The following is a 17,114-nucleotide window of genomic DNA, read 5'->3' on the forward strand; positions in this document are numbered from 1 at the left end:
TCCCGACGCTGACTTTTCCGAGGGTGGGGCCGGGAAGGCCGGATGCCACGGCCGCGGGCGGGGCATTTGGTCGCTCCCTCCTCCCTCAGGAGCTGTTGGACCTGTTGTCCCCCCCCTCCACTTCCGGGCTGCTGGGGAGGGGGACAGGACAGTCTCTCTCTCCTCCCTGTTTCCGCAGCCACCTGTTTTGTAGGCAGAAACGGCAGCGCCGGGAGCGCAGAGCAGAGCGCGCGGAAACCTGAGCAGCTGAGGAGGCCGGCGCTGCGGGGGCTGGAGCCTCGGCATCCAGGGTCGGCGGGGGAGGAGGAGCAGGCTGGAGATCGGGAATCTCGCTCCCGGCAGGAGCAGAGGACGCAGACTCCAGGTTTGTCCAGAGAAAGGGAGACTGGGAGCCCCGACTCATGGATCCGTGGGTGAGGCGCACGGGCGCTGCTCCCCTGCATGGGGTCGGAGCCAAACCTACCGGGCTCGGGAGAGAGGGGGCGGGAGCCCGCACTCCTGAGTCTCCGAGAGAAGAGGAGATGGGGTCACTGCAGGGTGGTCCAAGGAATTGGGTGGGGGCTGCTGGGAAGGTACAAAGCTAGACACCTGGATAGGAGGGAGAGGACAGTAGGGGGCGCCCTAGGACCCCGGACTCAGATTCCGGTCCCGCCTCCGGAGAAGCCTACCCCCAGAAACTTGAGGCCGCGCCACGGGAACGCTCAGTTCCAGCCTTGGAACTCCTAGGCCCCGCCTCCTGGAGCACTCTCCGCGCGCCCGGGCAGTCCGAGCGGAGCGCGGGCCTCCTGGGCCACGCCCCCACGCGGCCAGGCCACGCCCCCGGAACACCGGGCCACGCCCACCCCGCAGGACCCAGGAGCGGCCATGGGGACGCCGAGCAGCCCCGAAGAGGGCACCCAGCGGCCGCCGGTCTCGGAGTGCGACGCGGAGGTCCTGCCCCAGGGGGCTGCCCAACCCCAGGAGCGCTCCGAGGAGCCCCGCGAGCAGCAGGCGCCTGAGGCCCCGGCGGAGCTTCCGAGCGGCCAAGGAGCTGAGCAGCTGGCGGAGGAAGAGGAGGAAGTGGGGGAAGGCAGCAGCACTGAGAGCAGCCGCGACGCGGTGAGGGACTTGGAGGGCGAGAGCCCCGGGGACACCCGGACAGACCCAAGCGGTGACAGACACGGACAGACAGGTGTAGAGAGACCAGAAGGACAGAGACCCGGAGACAGGGAGACTGAGGGACAAAGACCCAAAAGAGCCAGAGACGCAGAAAGACCGGAGAGATCCAGAGACAGAGACTCAGAGATGGGCGCAGAGGCACAGAAACCCGGAGACAAAGGGCGCAGATGTTCAGAGAAACAGAAATAGACGCAGAAACTTCCAGAGAGGACCTCCTCCGAGGGGAAAGAGACCTAGCGATTCGGACAGAGATAGATACTGAGTCGGAGAGGTGAAGCCCAGAGAAACGGGGTGGGGGGAAGACTCAGACCCCGGGAAAAGGCGCGAGAGGTCCAGGGCCTGCGAGGGCGTGACCCCAGGAAATTGGGACCTGGTAGGGAAAAAAACATTTCCCTTGAGTTGGCTTCGTACCCTCTCCCCGGACTGCGACCCCCTGGCCTCTTGCGGCCAGGGGTCCCCGGACCGCACCCTCCCCCACTTGAATAAAAGGGCGACCGGGTGAGGCGGACTCAGACCCCCCGAGTGACCGCGGAGGGCTGGCCTCTGACCACGCCCTCTCACTTAAGGCGGAGGCCCCGCCTCCAGCATTGACCTCGGCCGTTACCCCGGCGTCCGCGCGGACCGGGGAAGGGGCACGAGGGGCCGCGCGGCGGCTTCGAGCGCAGCAGCTGGAGGCACTGACGCGCGTGGCCCTGATGGAGCAGCGAGTGAAGGAGCTGCAGCGCCAAAAGAAGGAGCTGAGAATCGAGGTGAGCCTGCGGACTTCTTGGGATGTCTGGCCCCAATTTGGGGAGTCTGCATGGCCAGGCCCCCAGTCCTTTCCTCCTTCGAGATCGGACTCTAGGCCTCCAGCCCCATCCTCTATCGGACCCAGGTGTCCGAGCCCCCAGCCCCCTCCTTCCTCAGACTCAGCCCTCTGCACCCCCGCCCTTGCATTTTCTCCGCAGATGGAGGTGGAAGTGGCCCTTCTGCGGGGTGAGCTGGCCGGGGAGCGAGTGGCCGCTCGTCGGGAGGAGGAGCAGCTCCGCGCGCTGCTGGGGCAGCAGGTGGACGCTGAGCAGGGCTGCCGGGAGCAGCAGGAACAGGTCTGTTTGTCCTGCTGGGTTTTATCATCGGTTTCCTCCTTGTTGGACTCATTTTATATGGTGGTGCTCCTGGTCCTGGACCCCAGGGTCACCCCCACTCCCCAAATGGGGATACTTGGGCTGGGGGGTGGCAAATGGGCAGATGCGTCTCTTTTCCTTCCAACCCTCTGGACCATGATTTTGGAGCCTGACTCACTGGGGCCTCTTCCTTTGCTCCTTAAATGTCACATGGTGGGAAATGTCAAACCAGCAAACAGAATGGGCAGAGGGCTGCCATGTGGTGGTCTCACTGGCTTCAGCAGTGATTAGCCTCCCATTCTTGTTTCATATCCCCCAGTTTGCGTCCCCCTCTCTAGTTTTAGAGGCCAATCCCAAACACCATATTGCCTGTAACTACTTTAAGAACTTACTAACTCTTAAGGGGAGATTATGATACAGTAACATTTTTAAAAACAGGCACCTTGCTCACACAACTCCCTGTCATGCCCCAGCCCATCAGGTGACACTGCTCCGCTCTTTCTGCTCCCTTAACCTCTCTGATCCACCTCTCTTACATCCTCACTGCCCAGGCCCCCATTTAGGTCTTATCCTCATTTCTTGGAAGACTGATGAAGGAGACATCTCAGCACTTTGAATCCATCTCCCAGAGGATTCTCCTAAACCTACAATGACTCCATCCTTTCAGTCCTTCCACAACTCCCCATTGCCCTGGGAGAAGAGCTCCTCAGCATGGTTGACCAAACCAGACAGGAGCTGGGTCGTGCCTGCCTTTCCACTGGCATCTCACACTGTGCTCTTCCCCCCTTCCCTCCATCGCCTCTCCTTTCTCCCTTGCCTGCGGTTACCCCCACCCTTCCTGTACTTTTCAACTTCTGTGCACTTCTGCCATGCTTTTCCCTCTGCCCAAAATGCCCTTCCAGGTCCCTGTATCTCCCCAGATCTAAATGCTCCCTGATTTTTGAGGTTTATCTTGAAATCCTCACATCCAGAAAACCTAGGATTACCCCAGTAGAAATTGCTTCCCCCTCTGGGTGCCCACAGTCTCTGTCACTCCCCTGCTTGTCCCAAGCTGTAATTGGCTGTGTCCCCACATGGACCCTCTCTGGATCTCTGGTATCAATAACCTAGTGACTATATTTTACATTCATTCCTTCACTTGTTTCTTAAATAACTGTTTACCCTTCACCTACCCTGGGCAGTCCTGTACAAGAGTGAAGCAGACAGACAGGGTCTTTGCCCTCGTGAGGCTGACGCTCCGGGCAGAGAGGAGTCTGAGATCCGGCTGGCTGGCCTTTGCTGGCCTCTGTTTCCCTTTCTGTGCTCAGGCTTAGGCTAAGAGCCTGGTTTTCTTTTAGGAACAGAGGCGGCTGAGCCAGGAGCGGGATCGCATGGAGGGTCTTCGCCAGAGACTCCAGGAGGCCCAGGGACAGCTTGACTTGCTGCCAGAAGACCAGCGTGAGCGGCTTCTGCAGGGGGTGCAGGAGGTGAGGGTCCTCCAGACCTTCTCAGGGACCCAGGGTCCAGGAAGCTTCTCCCTCAGGCCCCAAACATCCATTCCCTCAGGCCCTTCCTCCCCCACCTAGGGGTCCAGGCCTCTAGCCCTTTTGCATTCCTATCCACAGATGAGGGAACAGCTGGATATGGCCCAGCGTGCCTATGAGGACCTGGAGTTCCAGCAGCTGGAGCAGGAGAGCCGACGGGAGGATGAGGATCGGGACAGCCCTGGGGCCGGGGCACTGGGGCCCAAGGCCCAGGAGCTCCGGGCCAGTGTGGCACAGCACAGGGTGAGTCAGGCTGGGCTGGCCCTGCGTCCCTTGCTGTTGCCTTCAGCCTCCTCCACTGTGTGTCTGGCCCTTTCTCTGCCCTCATTCCCTTCCTGTAACATGTTCTTCAGAACAGTAACAATAATCGCTGATTTTTATTGAGCATTTACTATGTCAGGTACGATCCTAAACATTTCATGAGTATTTACGCAGTGAATCCTTACAGCAACCCTAGGAGGCAAGTCTTACTATTTTTTTTCTATTTTATGAACAAAGAAGCAAAGTTTCTTTGCTCACGTAATCTTTCCCAAGGTCACTGAATTTGTAAAGGATAGAGGTGGGACCTGAACTTATGCGGTCCTCACTGTTTCACTCGATGCCTCCCAAACCCTAGTCCTGAAAGGTGCTCCCACCAGTCTTTTGTGGAAGCTTCGAATTCCAGGGTCTGACAATCCTGCAGGAAGAAGTGACATGTTTGGCTATATTAAACTAGTCACCCAAAGGTTTGGATTAGAAAGGCCTGATGCGGGTCGTCTTTGCCTACCTCTATTTCTGAATCTTTTTCCTGTCACTGTCTCTCCCTTCCTCTGTCTCACTTAGCTTCTGTCCGTCTTTGTTCTGTTCTGTTTTGTCTCTTTTCTCTTTCTTTCTATCTCTGGGGATCTGTCTTGGTCCTTTTCTATAGCTTTTCTGGTCTGTCTGTCCCTTTTTCTCTCTGTTCTTGGTGACATTCTCTGGGCCTGTGTCTGTATGTTGGACCTTCCATCCCCTGCAAACCCCCAGGCCTCTCTGGGCCCCCAAAAGGGAAGAGGGCATCTAGGAGCTTAACTGGCTCCCCTCCCACCCTCTCCCAGGCACCCAGGTCTCAGGGTCTCTGTTATAGGGTGGAGGACGCCCTAGGTTCTCAAGGAGGACCTGGTTCTGTGGGAGCCAGCTGGGAGACCTGGGGGAGCTGAATAAGCAGGGCACTTGGGGGTGCCCTGCAGCGCCGGATCCAGGTCTTGGAGGAGCAGCTCAAGTCGCTGGGGGAGCAGATGGCAGCTGAGAGCCGGGGGCTGAGCCGGAAAAAGGAGGAGGCCCTTCAGGCCCTGACACAAGTAAGTGCTCCCAGAGAGGCCTGTCCTCATTTCCTCACGTCCACCTGGGGCATCCCATTGCCTCCCTGCAGCCCGGGTGTTTCCTGGCCGCAGGGAAGGCTGCTGGGACGGCCAGTTGTGACTCTGAGATACGGCACTCAGTGATGTCCTGCCCTCCCCTAGGAGCGGAGCCGTCTACTTGAGCTTAATCACCTGCAGGGAACCCCTGGTGGGGACTTCTCTGAGCCCAACCAGGCCCTCACTAAGGTATGGGGGTTTTATGCCCCTGTCATCCCCTCCTCCTTCAGACCCAGGAGGAGTCCAGACTCCCAGGCCCCTTCTCCCTTGGGAACCAGGATCCTCAGCTCCTAATCCCTTTTACCCTTCAGATCCGGGAGTTTGGGCCACCAGCACCTCCTTCCCAGGGAACCAGCAGTCCCCGCACACAGCCCTTACTCGCTCAGACCATGTTCAACTCTCTTGTGACCTTGAGCCTTTGTTTTTCTGAGAAATGGGCTGACATGGGAGACCTAGGCCAGAGCACCTGGAAACTAGTGGGTCCGCTGGGACCCTTCCAGCTCCCATTAACCTTCCACGCTCTCCCGCAGCTCCTGTTCACCCAGAAGACGGACCGCCAGTTGCTGGTGCTCCAGGACCCCGCTGCTCACGCTGCCGCCGCCGCTTCTTCCTGCCTCTTCGCTGTCCACAGCTCCCTGCAGGTGCCTCCCCACTGCCTCCATTTCCTCACCAGCCTCACTCATCACTGTGTCTCCAGAACTTCCCGTGGGCCTTTCTTTGCCATGGGGGTAGGGGCGGGGGGGGGATGATCAAAGCGTATTTTTATTTTTATCAGGCTCAGCTTTATTTTTTTTCTCCTGCCTATCACCCTATCCCTTCCCTGGTGAAAGGGGAATGTGCACACCCACGAGTCAGTTCTAAAAGCCACCCATCGGCATATTGATGAGAAGGCCTCCTCTCCCCACCCCACTGGCCCACAGCCCCCTCCCCAGAAGCAATTCTATGGAGTGTCCGTTCCTATGGAGTTATTACCTGAGTTAATTGGCTCCTGTGGACATGGAGCTTCTAAGGCCAGGTGGACCCTGTACCCACCTTGTACCCGGGTGTCACCTGGGGGGCCACGCCTGGAGCCCTTGTGTGTGCTTTGCACAACATCACTCATCTGATCCCTGTGCCAGCTGCAGCAGGACGGTGGGACGGTGCTCACCTTGCAAAGGGGACAGCGAGTCCGGGAAGAGAAATGACTTGCTGAAGTCACATACCCCAGAAGGGGGATTGGCAGAGCCAGGTTTGAACCAAGGCTGCCTGTTTCCACTGCCTGTGCCTTCAGGAGACAAGGATATCTCAGGAATCGTGCAGTATCTAAGGGGGCACTTACGGCTATAGCCCTAGTTCAGAAGGAATGACTGGGGAAGGAGGGAAGAGCTCAGGGAATAGTTATTGACTCAGCCAGAAACATAAACAAGTGGATGAATGAACACATGAATTAACAAATCTCTCCTCCTGGCCCCTTCCTCTCTCTCTCCAAGTCCTCTGAAATCCCTCTCAAAGCCCACTCCTCTTTCCAGGATCCTGTGATGTCTGAGAATACTGGCTATGCCTGGGTTTAAATATCTGTTCTGCCACTTCCTGGCTGGCTGAATTTAGACAGGTCTCTTTGGCTCAGTTTACATGGCTGCAAACTGGAAATAATGATAGCATTCAGCAGTTAATGGTTAAAGTGGTACCCAGCATGTAGTAGGTGTTCAGTGAATGTGGGTTGCTGCTGCTCTGATTATAATTTCAATCATTAGTAATGTTATAATTATCATCACCCGTCTTCTACCCCCTCCCGCCCTCCTCCTCGGTTTTGTGACCCTCCACCAGCTTCCTCACTGATGCCTCCAACTTTTTGTCTCCCAGCAGTCTGTTCCCCACACAAGAGCCTCCTCCTTCAACCCTTCCCACCAAAAGCCTTCAGTGGGCCCCTTCATGGTCTGGCCCCTGTCCGCCTCCCCTGCATGGTCTGGGCCCTGTCCGCCTCCCCCTCCTCTCCCTCATGCTCACTGATCGGCTGCAGGACCACTGACCTGCCAGTGTTCCACACTTGTTCCTGCCTCAGGGCTGTTGCACTTGCTGTTCCTACTTCCTGGAACACTCTTCCTGTCAGTCTTCCCTAGCCAACTCTTATCCTCTGGGCCTTAGGGTCAGTGCCCCTGGTTTTCCAATTGGAGGGCGATCCTCTTTTATAACACTGCCCTCTTCACTCATGGCAGTGTCTGATGATACACTTGGCTAATCCAGTTCCTATGATTCAAGCCCCAGACAGACAAGGCTAGGGTCCTTCATGCCCCTACTTGTTTTCTCAGTGCCAAGTATCTATAGTCTGCTAAGAAGTGGTAGGGGAATCCGTTGAAGGCAGGAAAGAGTGAAGAGGCATAAAAATTTGCAACTCAGATTCCACTCTGAAGGGGAGTGAAATTTTCCCAATTCCCAGGGCTTTTGGAGGCTTAAGTGGCTCTGCAGAGCACCAAGTACACTGCCAGGCATGGATGAACACTTGGTAAATACTGGCTGTTATTATTTTTAAAGCTTTTTACTATTAAAAATAATACAAGGATAGAAATTCACATCCAACACGTGCGCCGCTTACTTGTTCGAGGGGGAACACTCCGGAAGCGCAGCCCCTGCCCTCCTTGGTGCAACCCCTCTCTGCCTCCCCGAGAATAGCCACTAACCTGCCGCTTAGTTACCTTTCTTTACATTTCAGTTCTGTCGTTCAGTGTCCCTAAACAGGAATGTTTAGTCTGACACTTTTGTTTTTATCTTTTGTGGACATGCATGCTAAGGCTCCTTTTATCTGTAGACTTCCCTCCATTTTTGTCCCCCTTGCAGTTGATTTGGCCAAGAAACCAGATGGTCCTCGTGCAGTTTCCCAGGCAGGGTTTGCTGATGGCGCCGTGGGGGAAGGTTGTCAGCTGGTTCTGCCTCTGCTTCCGTATCGTTGGATGTGGGGCCTGAGTGGATGCAGGTTCATTGCGCAAGACTTCCTGGGAGCAGGATGTCTGGCCTCTGTTGCGTTGTCTAGACCTTACCTGTGGATTCATCAGAGGTCGGAAGGGATAAAATCCTGATGTGTTCCTTCTTCATTTCCTGATTGACATGCCAGATAAGGAGAGGCTTGCCTTCCTTTGCCACTAGGTTACCCAGGGCAATGGCTTTTGTAGTAAATGAAGGCAAAATGCTTGCTACTTTCACTATATCCACTTGTCTTAGGAAGAGTTGGTTCCCGTGCATCCTCCCAAGGTAACCAATTCGACTTTTCCTTTACTAGTATTAACTCACGTATGGAATATATTTGAGGAGTTATGATCTATGACAATGAGAATCCTTAGTGGCACTCAATTTATGCAACTTGCTATATTTATTCTATATTATCCATACAGAGCTGTTGCTGTGTTTTATTTTTAAAGTGGTTTCGGTTTATTTATTCCTCTCAGATAAGTTTATTTTCATATTTTGGCAACATTTATTTTGAGAATAAAATTTGCAGAAATACTAGAAAGAATGCCTATCTACATAGTATCCTGATTCTGTAGCTAACACTTTAAACACATTCGACATTTGCTTTGATATTTTTTTCTCCCGGGAGTACAAACGCACTCACACACACAATTTATTCTTTTCGGAAGCGTGATTTCCCTTTACTCCTAAATACTTCTACATCTGTTACTTAAGGTCAAATCATTGTCCTATTTAACCATGGTACAGAGATTACATTCAGGCCACTAACACTGAGAAAATACTAGTCAAATCCACAGATCTTATTCATATTTTGTCAGTTGTCCGCTTATGTTTTTCTAGTAAAAAAAAACACAAATTCTGGTCCAGGAACACAGATTGCATTTAGTTGTCATGTTTATTATTATTTTTTAAAGCTAACATTCCCCTCCTTCATCAGAGGGTGTAGGAGGATTCCATCCATTCAATTCCTCTCCCGGGACCACCAGGTCACCCATGTCCTGAATCTTCCTGGAGAGGTTGAGTGTTTATAGTCTGTCAGGTATAGACTTTCCCCTCTTTTTATGCATAGGTGATGTATTCTTTGTTCTGACTTGCTTTTCTCTTAATTCTTCTCTGCTGGATACACAGAGCAGCCTCTGTTTATATTACACTGCAGTTTCCTGCCCTGTGGACAATCCCTGGTTTATTTCCTCCTCCCTCTGCTGATGAGCACTTTTCCCCGCAGTGATCTTGAACTCAGGTCGTTGTGCGCATGTACGAGTGTGCTCATAGGGTACAGTCCCAGCAGTGGAATTGGGGCTTGCTTATGCCTTTGTCGTTTTTAAAAAAGAGCCAAATTGTCTCCATAAAGATGGTTCTAACGGAACCCCCAGCATTATGGGAGGCTGTCTGGGCTTCCCATGTCCCCGCCAACATGGTAAGCTTTTTTTTTATTTTACAGTTTTATCAGGACATAATGTACATATCCTACAATTCACTTATTTAAAGTCTACAATTCAATGGTTTTGAGTATATTCACAGAGTTATGCAACCATCACCACAGTCAGTTTTAGAGCCTCGCCCCCGGAAGAAACACGCATCCCTTAGCTGTTGTCCCCAAGTTCCCCTCCCCGTGGACCTTCTCCCCTAACCCCCCCCAACCACTAATCTACTTCCTGTCTCTGTAGATGTGCCCACTCTGGACATTACGTTGTGTGGTCCTCGGTGACTGGTGTGTTTACAGGAACTGTTTAATCTCTGCGGATTAGATGGTGGTTTTACTTGGCCATTTTCTGACTCAGGGTTGAAACTGAGCATCTTGTCCTGTGTGCATGTGTGTTTTCAGGGCGCCATTGGCCTCCAGAGGACTGGAAGCCTGCCCCGGAAGAGGGGAGAGAGAGGGAGCCAGAGGGGCTCCCCCCGGCCTCTGTCCCTCCATTGTACTGGTGAGGACCGTTCCCACCCCGTGGGCCCCTCCCCATTAATCATCCTCCCTGCACACAGCGTGGAGGAGCTGGATGCTCCGGTGGGCAGGGAGGTGGAGGGGAGTCACGCCCCCTAGCCCAGCCCTTCTTCCCAGGACCCCTGGAGGCCTCCGCGCTCCCACCAGCAGCAGGAGACGCTGGGAGACACCCCCTCTATCAGCTGCTGAACTGTGGCCCTGAGAATACGTGAGACACAGGGAGAAGGTGGGGAAATGCAGGAAAGAGGCCGGCCCACTGTACCGTGCCCTGATCTCTGTTCCCTCCTCCTAGCTGTGGGGCCCTCCACCCAGACATCGCCCGCATGGAGCGGCTTCTGCAGCAGGCGGTAGCAGAGAGGGAGCGGCTGCTCAAGGCCAGGGTGAGACCCCAGGCCCCCCTCCTTAGGGTGGGGAGGTCCTACTGCAGCCCCTCCTCCCCCAGCCCCAGGGGTCCAGGCCCCGGCCCCTCCTCCCCCAGGCCCAGGGGTCCAGGCCCCCGGCCACTCCTCCCAGGACCCAGGAACCCAGTACATTCTCCCCCACTCCTTACTGGTCAGCATCCCTTATTGACTTCATCCTAAACACACAGGAAGGGACGAGAAGGAGCACAGAAGGTCCCTCAGGCTCTGCTGTCCCTGCCATCACGGTCAGTCTCACCCCTGCCCTCATCCCCCCTCCCCTACTGTGTCCTCTGCCTCTGTCCTTTCTTCTTCCATCCTTCCCCCTGCTCCAGCAGCATAGAAAAGTGTCCTGGGCTTGTCAAGGGAAGGGGAACTAGGACGGCTTAGTTTCTGTTCCCATGACAGGTATCTGTCCCCACAGTATGTCCTTGGGTGACTGCTGTACTTCTCTGTGCCTCGGTTCCCTCCTCTGTAAATGGGCAGCAGTGTCAGCAGTTACTGCAGAATGCGGGCAGCTACATGCTGGGGCTTTTCCAAATAATTTAGAATTCTGTTTTAGTTGTTTAATTCTTTTTTTTTAAAAAAGGACTTCTTAGTATAGAAATATTCAGCATATGCAAAGGTAGAGAGAGTAGATGAATACACCCCCCACCCCTGCCTGTGCCCCCCGGGCAGCTTCAGTGTCACTGTTGATTCTTGTTTTACTTGCCAACTTTATTTTACTGACCTGACACCTACTTCCCACCCTGCAGTGGAATATTTTAAAGCAAACTCCAGGTATGGCCTCATTACTTCCATACCTCACTGTGTGTCTCCAATAGATAAGATGTATATCTTCCAATATCTGGGATTTTAAAGCGAACCCTAGATGTTGCATTATTACATGCATACCTCACTATGTACCTCCAGCAGGTACATTTTTTTTAATATAAACATTCCATTTCATAATTGGTTATTTGAATCTGAATCCCAACAGAGCACCCAGAGTATATTTGGCCAAAATGTCTCTTAAATCTCTGAGATAAAGAGTCCTCTCTGCCCACCTGAAAAAATAAATCCACTTATTGGTGGAGACAGATCAAGCCATTTATCCTGCAGAGGTTCTCACATTCTGGATTTAGCTGAGAGCTCCTCATTTTTACCTCCGTTAATATCATGGATGTATTTGTGTTATAACGAATGCTGTAGAATGTGGCACAGTGAAGGTCTCCCTGCTGGACCTCTGGAGGTGCAGGTGTTTTCTGTAGTTGTTCATGCTTTTCCGTATATACACTGGTCGAACCACCCCATATGAATTCATTCTCCTGTAAATGAGCACGTAGTCCCGGCCAGCTTTCCATTTTCTTAACCATTTGTCCTTTCCTTATTCTTTTTTAACCAATGCTCATTTGCGTGTGTACTGTGTGAGGCCCTGGGTTACACAGTGACCAAAATGACAACCCCTGTCCTCAGGGAAGCTGGCGTTTAGTGGGGCAGAGACAACAAGCAGCATCAATAAATAAAATAAACGTATTATGTGTCGATAAGAGTCAGGAAGTAAAATGAAACAAGAAGGACTGGGGAGGCTCCTGGGTGGGGAGGCATAAGCTCTACCTCATTAAAAATGAAGGGCTCCTGCTTTGTAGCATCATCATTTATTAAACAGTCCCCTCTGGGTTTATTGTCCCCCTTGGCTGCTTACATGCCCAAGCTGCCACCTTGTGCACAGGAGCAAGTGTGCATCTGGGATTCCCGCCTGGAAGTGGAATCACCTGGTTAGAGACCCTGACAGCAGTGAGCTCCTAGGAAGGGAGCCGTGAGAACCCTGATTTTCACTACAGGGAGCCTGAGGCTCCTAGAGGGGCACCTACCCGGAGGGGTGACACGGGTGGGCAGTGGTGGAGTCGAGTCGCGAGCCCACCTCTGCCCGCCTGGGTTGGGCCCCACTCCAGCCTGTCCTACTCAGGTGACCTTGGTGAGTCACTTCCTTTCTGGAAGCCTCAACTTCCTCATCTGTCAAGTGGGGACAAGAATGGATAGTTTTGGAGAGGAAACAAGGCGAACACTGATGGCTTGGCACAGTGCCAGACACACAGTGCGCCCTTCCATACACGGTGGGCATTAGTGTATGGATCTGGCGACATGACCCATAGAAGATTCCAGGCCCCAGTGGGCGCCCTTTTGGCCATCCCTTCCCTCCTGTGCATCCCCCCGGCTCCTCACTCTCCCCATCCCCAGCCAATGAGTGTTATTGCTGTTTTTTGTCCCTTCTCACTCTGGCCTCACTTCCCTTTCTCAGCCCCCTGTACTCAAAGTGCTGCCCGCAGGCCAACAGAACCTCACCCCCATCCTGGACCCCCACCCTGGAATGACAATTTAACAAAATCCCACGGGGTCCACTTGCCCCCTGAAGTCTGAGCTCACCGCTCTGAGCCTCAGTGTGACTGTGGAGATCATACCCTTCTTTGCAGGGACCATTTGGTAAGAACAGGTTGAATCAGGCTGGGCCTTGTGAATAGACGGCACTTTCATTGCCTATTCTTCCCCCTGTCGCCCCCTGAGTTGATGATTCTTCCTGGTGAGTCCTGGCTTGGTCTGCTCTAGCTGTGTGACTTGGGCCTAGTGATTTAACCTCTCTGAATCTTGGTTTCCACATCTGTAAAATGGAGATGATGATGTACTTACGCCACCAAGAAAGTTTGAGGAGGCAGACGGATTATACCTACATAAAGTGCTTAGCACAGGTAGTAATCAAGTTGTTGATACTGGTAAAGCCCTGGGCAGAGAGGCATAGTCCATAAATGTAGCTGCCAGAGTCATTGTCGTGCTGGTCATCACTAATATTACTGTTTAAAGGCTGGCGACCTTCCACATGAGCTGCTCCGTCTGACTGGCTCTTCTGGGGGCTGCAGGCTGCAGGACCCCCTCCCGACCTTTGACATCAGCTGCCCCCTTCTCTTCCATCCTCAGGCCCCGCCCACGTCCCCACCTTGCCCTCTGGGCCCCCGGGTCTTGGATCTCCGGCAACACCTGGAACGCTGGGGTCACAACCCGGAAAACTGCGCTCACGTCCGCGTGTCCGGGGGCTGCTGCCGCGGACCCCTGGTGAAGATGGGTGGCCGTATCAAGACCTGGAGGAAGCGGTGGTTCTGCTTTGACCGCCAGGCACGCCGCCTGGCCTACTACGCGGGTAAGCCCAGTCTGGATGCCCAGGACCCTGGAAGAGCCCATTCTGAGGTCCTCCCCGTGGGACATCCAGGAGTCACAGCCCCCGCCCCCTTCTCTTCTAGGCCCAGGTCTTCCTCAGACCGCAGGAGTCTCTGTCCCACACCCCACCTCCAGGGTCCAGGAGATTGCTCCTTGTCTCTACCACCCAGGACAGGAGTCTGGGCCCCCAGCCCCTTCCTCCTTATCCACCCAGTTTTCCTCCATATAGAAGTTTTGTACAGTTCTGGACCCCACACCCCATTTTCCTAAGACACTCAGAGGATATCTGGGTATCCTCAGGAGGCACTCAGCAAGGTCTGAAGCTGCATTGTCTGTACCACCCCCAACACCCCTGTCCCTCCTCCCTAGGGGAATCAGTAGTTCTGAATTTCTTGAGCCCCTTCCTTTTTCAGGGCCCGAGGCACTCGGACCAAGGACTCAGCTCCCCAGACCCCATTCCCTAGTCTCCACACCAGGCTTCCCACCCAGCATCTGTACAAACCCACCGCCTCCCAACCACGCGACTTTAGGGGCCTCCGGACTCAGTCACCATGCTCCTCACCCCAACCCCAGTTTTGGGACTTGGGCCTAGTGACCTGTGCCCGCCCCTCACCGGCTATTTCTCCCCCTCCCTCTGTCAGACAAGGAAGAGACCAAGCTCAAAGGCGTCATCTACTTCCAGGCCATCGAGGAAGTCTATTACGACCACTTACGCTGTGCCTTCAAGGTGAAGCCCCGCTTGGTGCTGCCCTACCCCTCTGGCTGGGCCCCTGTGTTTAGGTCTTAGCTTGTTCCTGGGGAAAGCCGCCCACAGACCCTACTGCCAGGGTGCTCCAGCACAGGAGACTGACAGCTCATGTCGCTGCAGCCACCAGAAGTGAAGAGCTCCCTTTCTGACTCCCAGACACTGTTACTTCTCTTAGAGCAAACGATTTAGAACAAAAGTGTGGCAGACTCTGCTGCCAAGCCGGGAGTAAGCCAATGAAGAGAGCAGGCTGAGGACCAGGCTTCCTGGGAGACTTGGAAGGAGACAGTCATTTCTCAGCCTCTGCCCACAGCCGCCAGATGGGAATAGGCCCCTTAGTGTCAGTCTCACTGTATTAATTTTTCCATAGGGAACTCAGGAATTTGAACTTACAAAAAAGTGCAGTTCCAGAAATTTAAATGGTGGCAACTGGTATAGTGTTTAGAAAGGTCTGTGGAAAGCAACCAATTACAGCTTTTTAGACCTTAATTTAGAATCCCAGCTGTGGAACATCAGGAAAGTCCCTTCCCTTGCCATACTTGTCACCTGCAAAACCGGCACACTTCAACCCATTTTCTCAGAGTTGAGAAGGTTAAAAACAGATAATGGATGTAAAGGATTTACTGAATTTGGGATTGGCAAGTAGGTACCCAAAAAATAGGTTATAAACACTAACTTTCCTCAGTTCCTAGGCAGTGGGAGGCCGGGAATCTAAATACAGGGGAGGGGAAATTTGAATGCTTATAGATCTAATATGGAAGATGGGACACAGTCCCTCCTTTTCAATTCCTCTTGCTTCCAAATTCCTAAGCGCCTTCCTGTGTTAGTTCATTAAATCCTCAAAACCAAATGAGGCAGGTGGCATTATTTAGGACAGATGAGGAAACCGGTTCAGAGTCTAAGTAATTTGTCCAATGTCACACAGCCCTTAAATAGCAAGGCTACGATTTGAATCCAACTGCCCCCTTAAACCACTGCCACTCCGTTACCTGTTATTTCAGAGCCCCAACCCTCGCCTGACGTTCTGCGTCAAAACCTACGAACGCCTTTTCTACATGGTGGCACCCAGTCCCGAGGCCATGCGCATTTGGATGGATGTCATCGTGACCGCTGCCGATGAGAACCACGCCCCCTGAGCGGTCCCACCTTCTGGGCGGGGCACCCCGGCGAGGCTCCGCCCCCCACGCGTTGTTTCCCTGCCCTTCCCACTCCCGAAAAGCCTGGGCCTGCCCTTCTGGAACTTTCCTGGGAATTTTGCAGACGCCGCGGCTGGGCTGGTCTGAGCCTCGGCGTCCTGGGCTGAGGGTGCCTTTCCCTGACGGGAAGCCATCCCCTGGGGCCCTGCTCTGGGCAGGAGGAGGGGAGTGGGGCGGGAAGGAACTATTTATTGGTGCTCCTGTGATACCGAATTAAACATGAAGGAAAAACAGTTGTTGCTCCTGTGGCTTCCAGCCCAGGCTTCGGGAAGGACATTCAGCTGATGGGTACCTTCAACTCCGAGGGCAGGGCTGGGAAGGGGAGGTGGGCAGTCCTTAGCCTTAGGCAATTTTGTTTTTTTAGTTTGTAGGCCCACCTATTTACACCTTTTTCAACTTGACTGTTACTGGCAATTTCTAGGGACTCTTCTGCCCTTCAGTCCTTGACAGGTTCCCTCTGTCTGCTCTTTAACCAGCTAGCTCCTCGTTCTTCAGGTCTCTGTGGGGATGTCCCCTCCTTCAGGAAGCCCTTCCTGACTTCCCTGGCTGGGTCGGGCACCTCCCGTGTGAGCTCCCCTGACCCATCCCAGAATACCCTAGGTCATCGCTGTTGATGGATCTTTTCCCCTTCTGGACTGGGAGCCCCGTGAGGGCAGAGCCAGGGCTGACCTGATCACTCCTGTGTCCCCAGCATCATCAGGCACATTTCATTCCATGAAAGTGGAAAAACAAAATGCTTGCCTTTCACCTCTCTGTACATACTGTTCCCTGTGCGTAGGCGCCTTTCCCCACTCCACCCTACTCCTCGTCATGCAGGTGACTGGTCAGGCGTTTTCTTCATCAGGAAGCCCTCCCTGATTCTCCTGGCTGAGTCAAATCAGCCCTGATCTCTCTGCCTCGGCCTCCTCCATCACGGCCCTGACTCCTGTGGGTTATTACAGCGGATGAGTGTGTCTCCTGTCCTGGGTAGGAGCCCCAGGAGGGACTGGGACTGTTTCAGGCATTTATGAGTTCCTGGCACATGGCAAATGGCCCAAGTGCAAACTAGGCATTGAGGGCATGTCTGCTGGTTGAATAAACTGATTAGCTAGAGATGGGGATGGGACACGAGTGAACAGGCAGATAGAGGAATCTTCATCCCTAAGTCTATCCAAGGTGGCTCCTTCAAGAAGCTCTCCTTGATTCCTAGGCTGACTTGGGTGCCTATTCTGGGGCCCCACAGTCCCCTGGGCTCCCCCAATTACTGACCACTCGAGGCAGTCACTGGACACAGGCCTTTCCCCTCAAACCTCTCTGGACCTAGGTGTGCAGTCCCTCTGGCTCCTGTCTCCTAAGGACCTGAGTGTCCTGTGCCAGGATTCCTTGAGGATCTAGATGTGCTGCTCCTAAGACCTGGGAACGCAAACCTCCAATCCTCAGGCCCTCAGGGACCCCAGGTGTCCCTTGGCTCCACTTCCAGGTGTGAGACATCTGGACTCTTAGATCAATGCATCCCCCAGCCTTCTGCAAACAGGCCCTTTGGGGACCAGCTTCACGGGCAT

General features: G+C 53.9%; 1 protein-coding gene across 3 annotated transcripts; it reads left to right on the forward strand.

Moving 5' to 3' along the window:
* The first annotated feature begins 130 nt into the window (after positions 1–130).
* On the forward strand, positions 131–15,806 carry PHLDB3 (pleckstrin homology like domain family B member 3). Of its 3 annotated transcripts, none has more exons than XM_017677344.3 (16): positions 133–364; positions 727–1,098; positions 1,725–1,907; positions 2,106–2,243; positions 3,599–3,727; positions 3,866–4,027; positions 4,993–5,103; positions 5,266–5,349; positions 5,691–5,801; positions 9,929–10,028; positions 10,163–10,253; positions 10,338–10,425; positions 10,635–10,691; positions 13,396–13,615; positions 14,274–14,359; positions 15,379–15,806. In XM_017677344.3, exons 2-16 carry the CDS (start codon positions 865–867, stop codon positions 15,511–15,513), a joined length of 1,929 nt encoding a protein of 642 aa, XP_017532833.3. In that variant the 5' UTR covers positions 133–364; positions 727–864; the 3' UTR covers positions 15,514–15,806. The 3 variants fall into 3 exon arrangements, with proteins under 3 accessions (XP_036868286.2, XP_017532833.3, XP_017532834.3); XM_017677345.3 differs by having other exon boundaries at positions 850–1,098; XM_037012391.2 differs by lacking the exon at positions 10,635–10,691 and having other exon boundaries at positions 131–364.
* Positions 15,807–17,114: the final 1,308 nt, after the last annotated feature.

The sequence above is a fragment of the Manis javanica genome, chromosome 17 (assembly GCF_040802235.1).
Source record: "Manis javanica isolate MJ-LG chromosome 17, MJ_LKY, whole genome shotgun sequence".
NCBI classification, from domain to species: Eukaryota; Metazoa; Chordata; class Mammalia; order Pholidota; family Manidae; genus Manis; species Manis javanica.

Bases quoted from the DNA above. Each gene is read 5' to 3' on its own strand.
- PHLDB3 (XM_017677344.3), top strand. From the start codon at position 865: ATGGGGACGCCGAGCAGCCCCGAAGAGGGCACCCAGCGGCCGCCGGTC. The intron at 5,802-9,928 runs GTGCCTCCCCAC...GTGTGTTTTCAG, and splicing joins CTGTCCACAGCTCCCTGCAG to GGCGCCATTGGCCTCCAGAG. The intron at 10,692-13,395 runs GTCAGTCTCACC...TTCCATCCTCAG, and splicing joins CTGCTGTCCCTGCCATCACG to GCCCCGCCCACGTCCCCACC.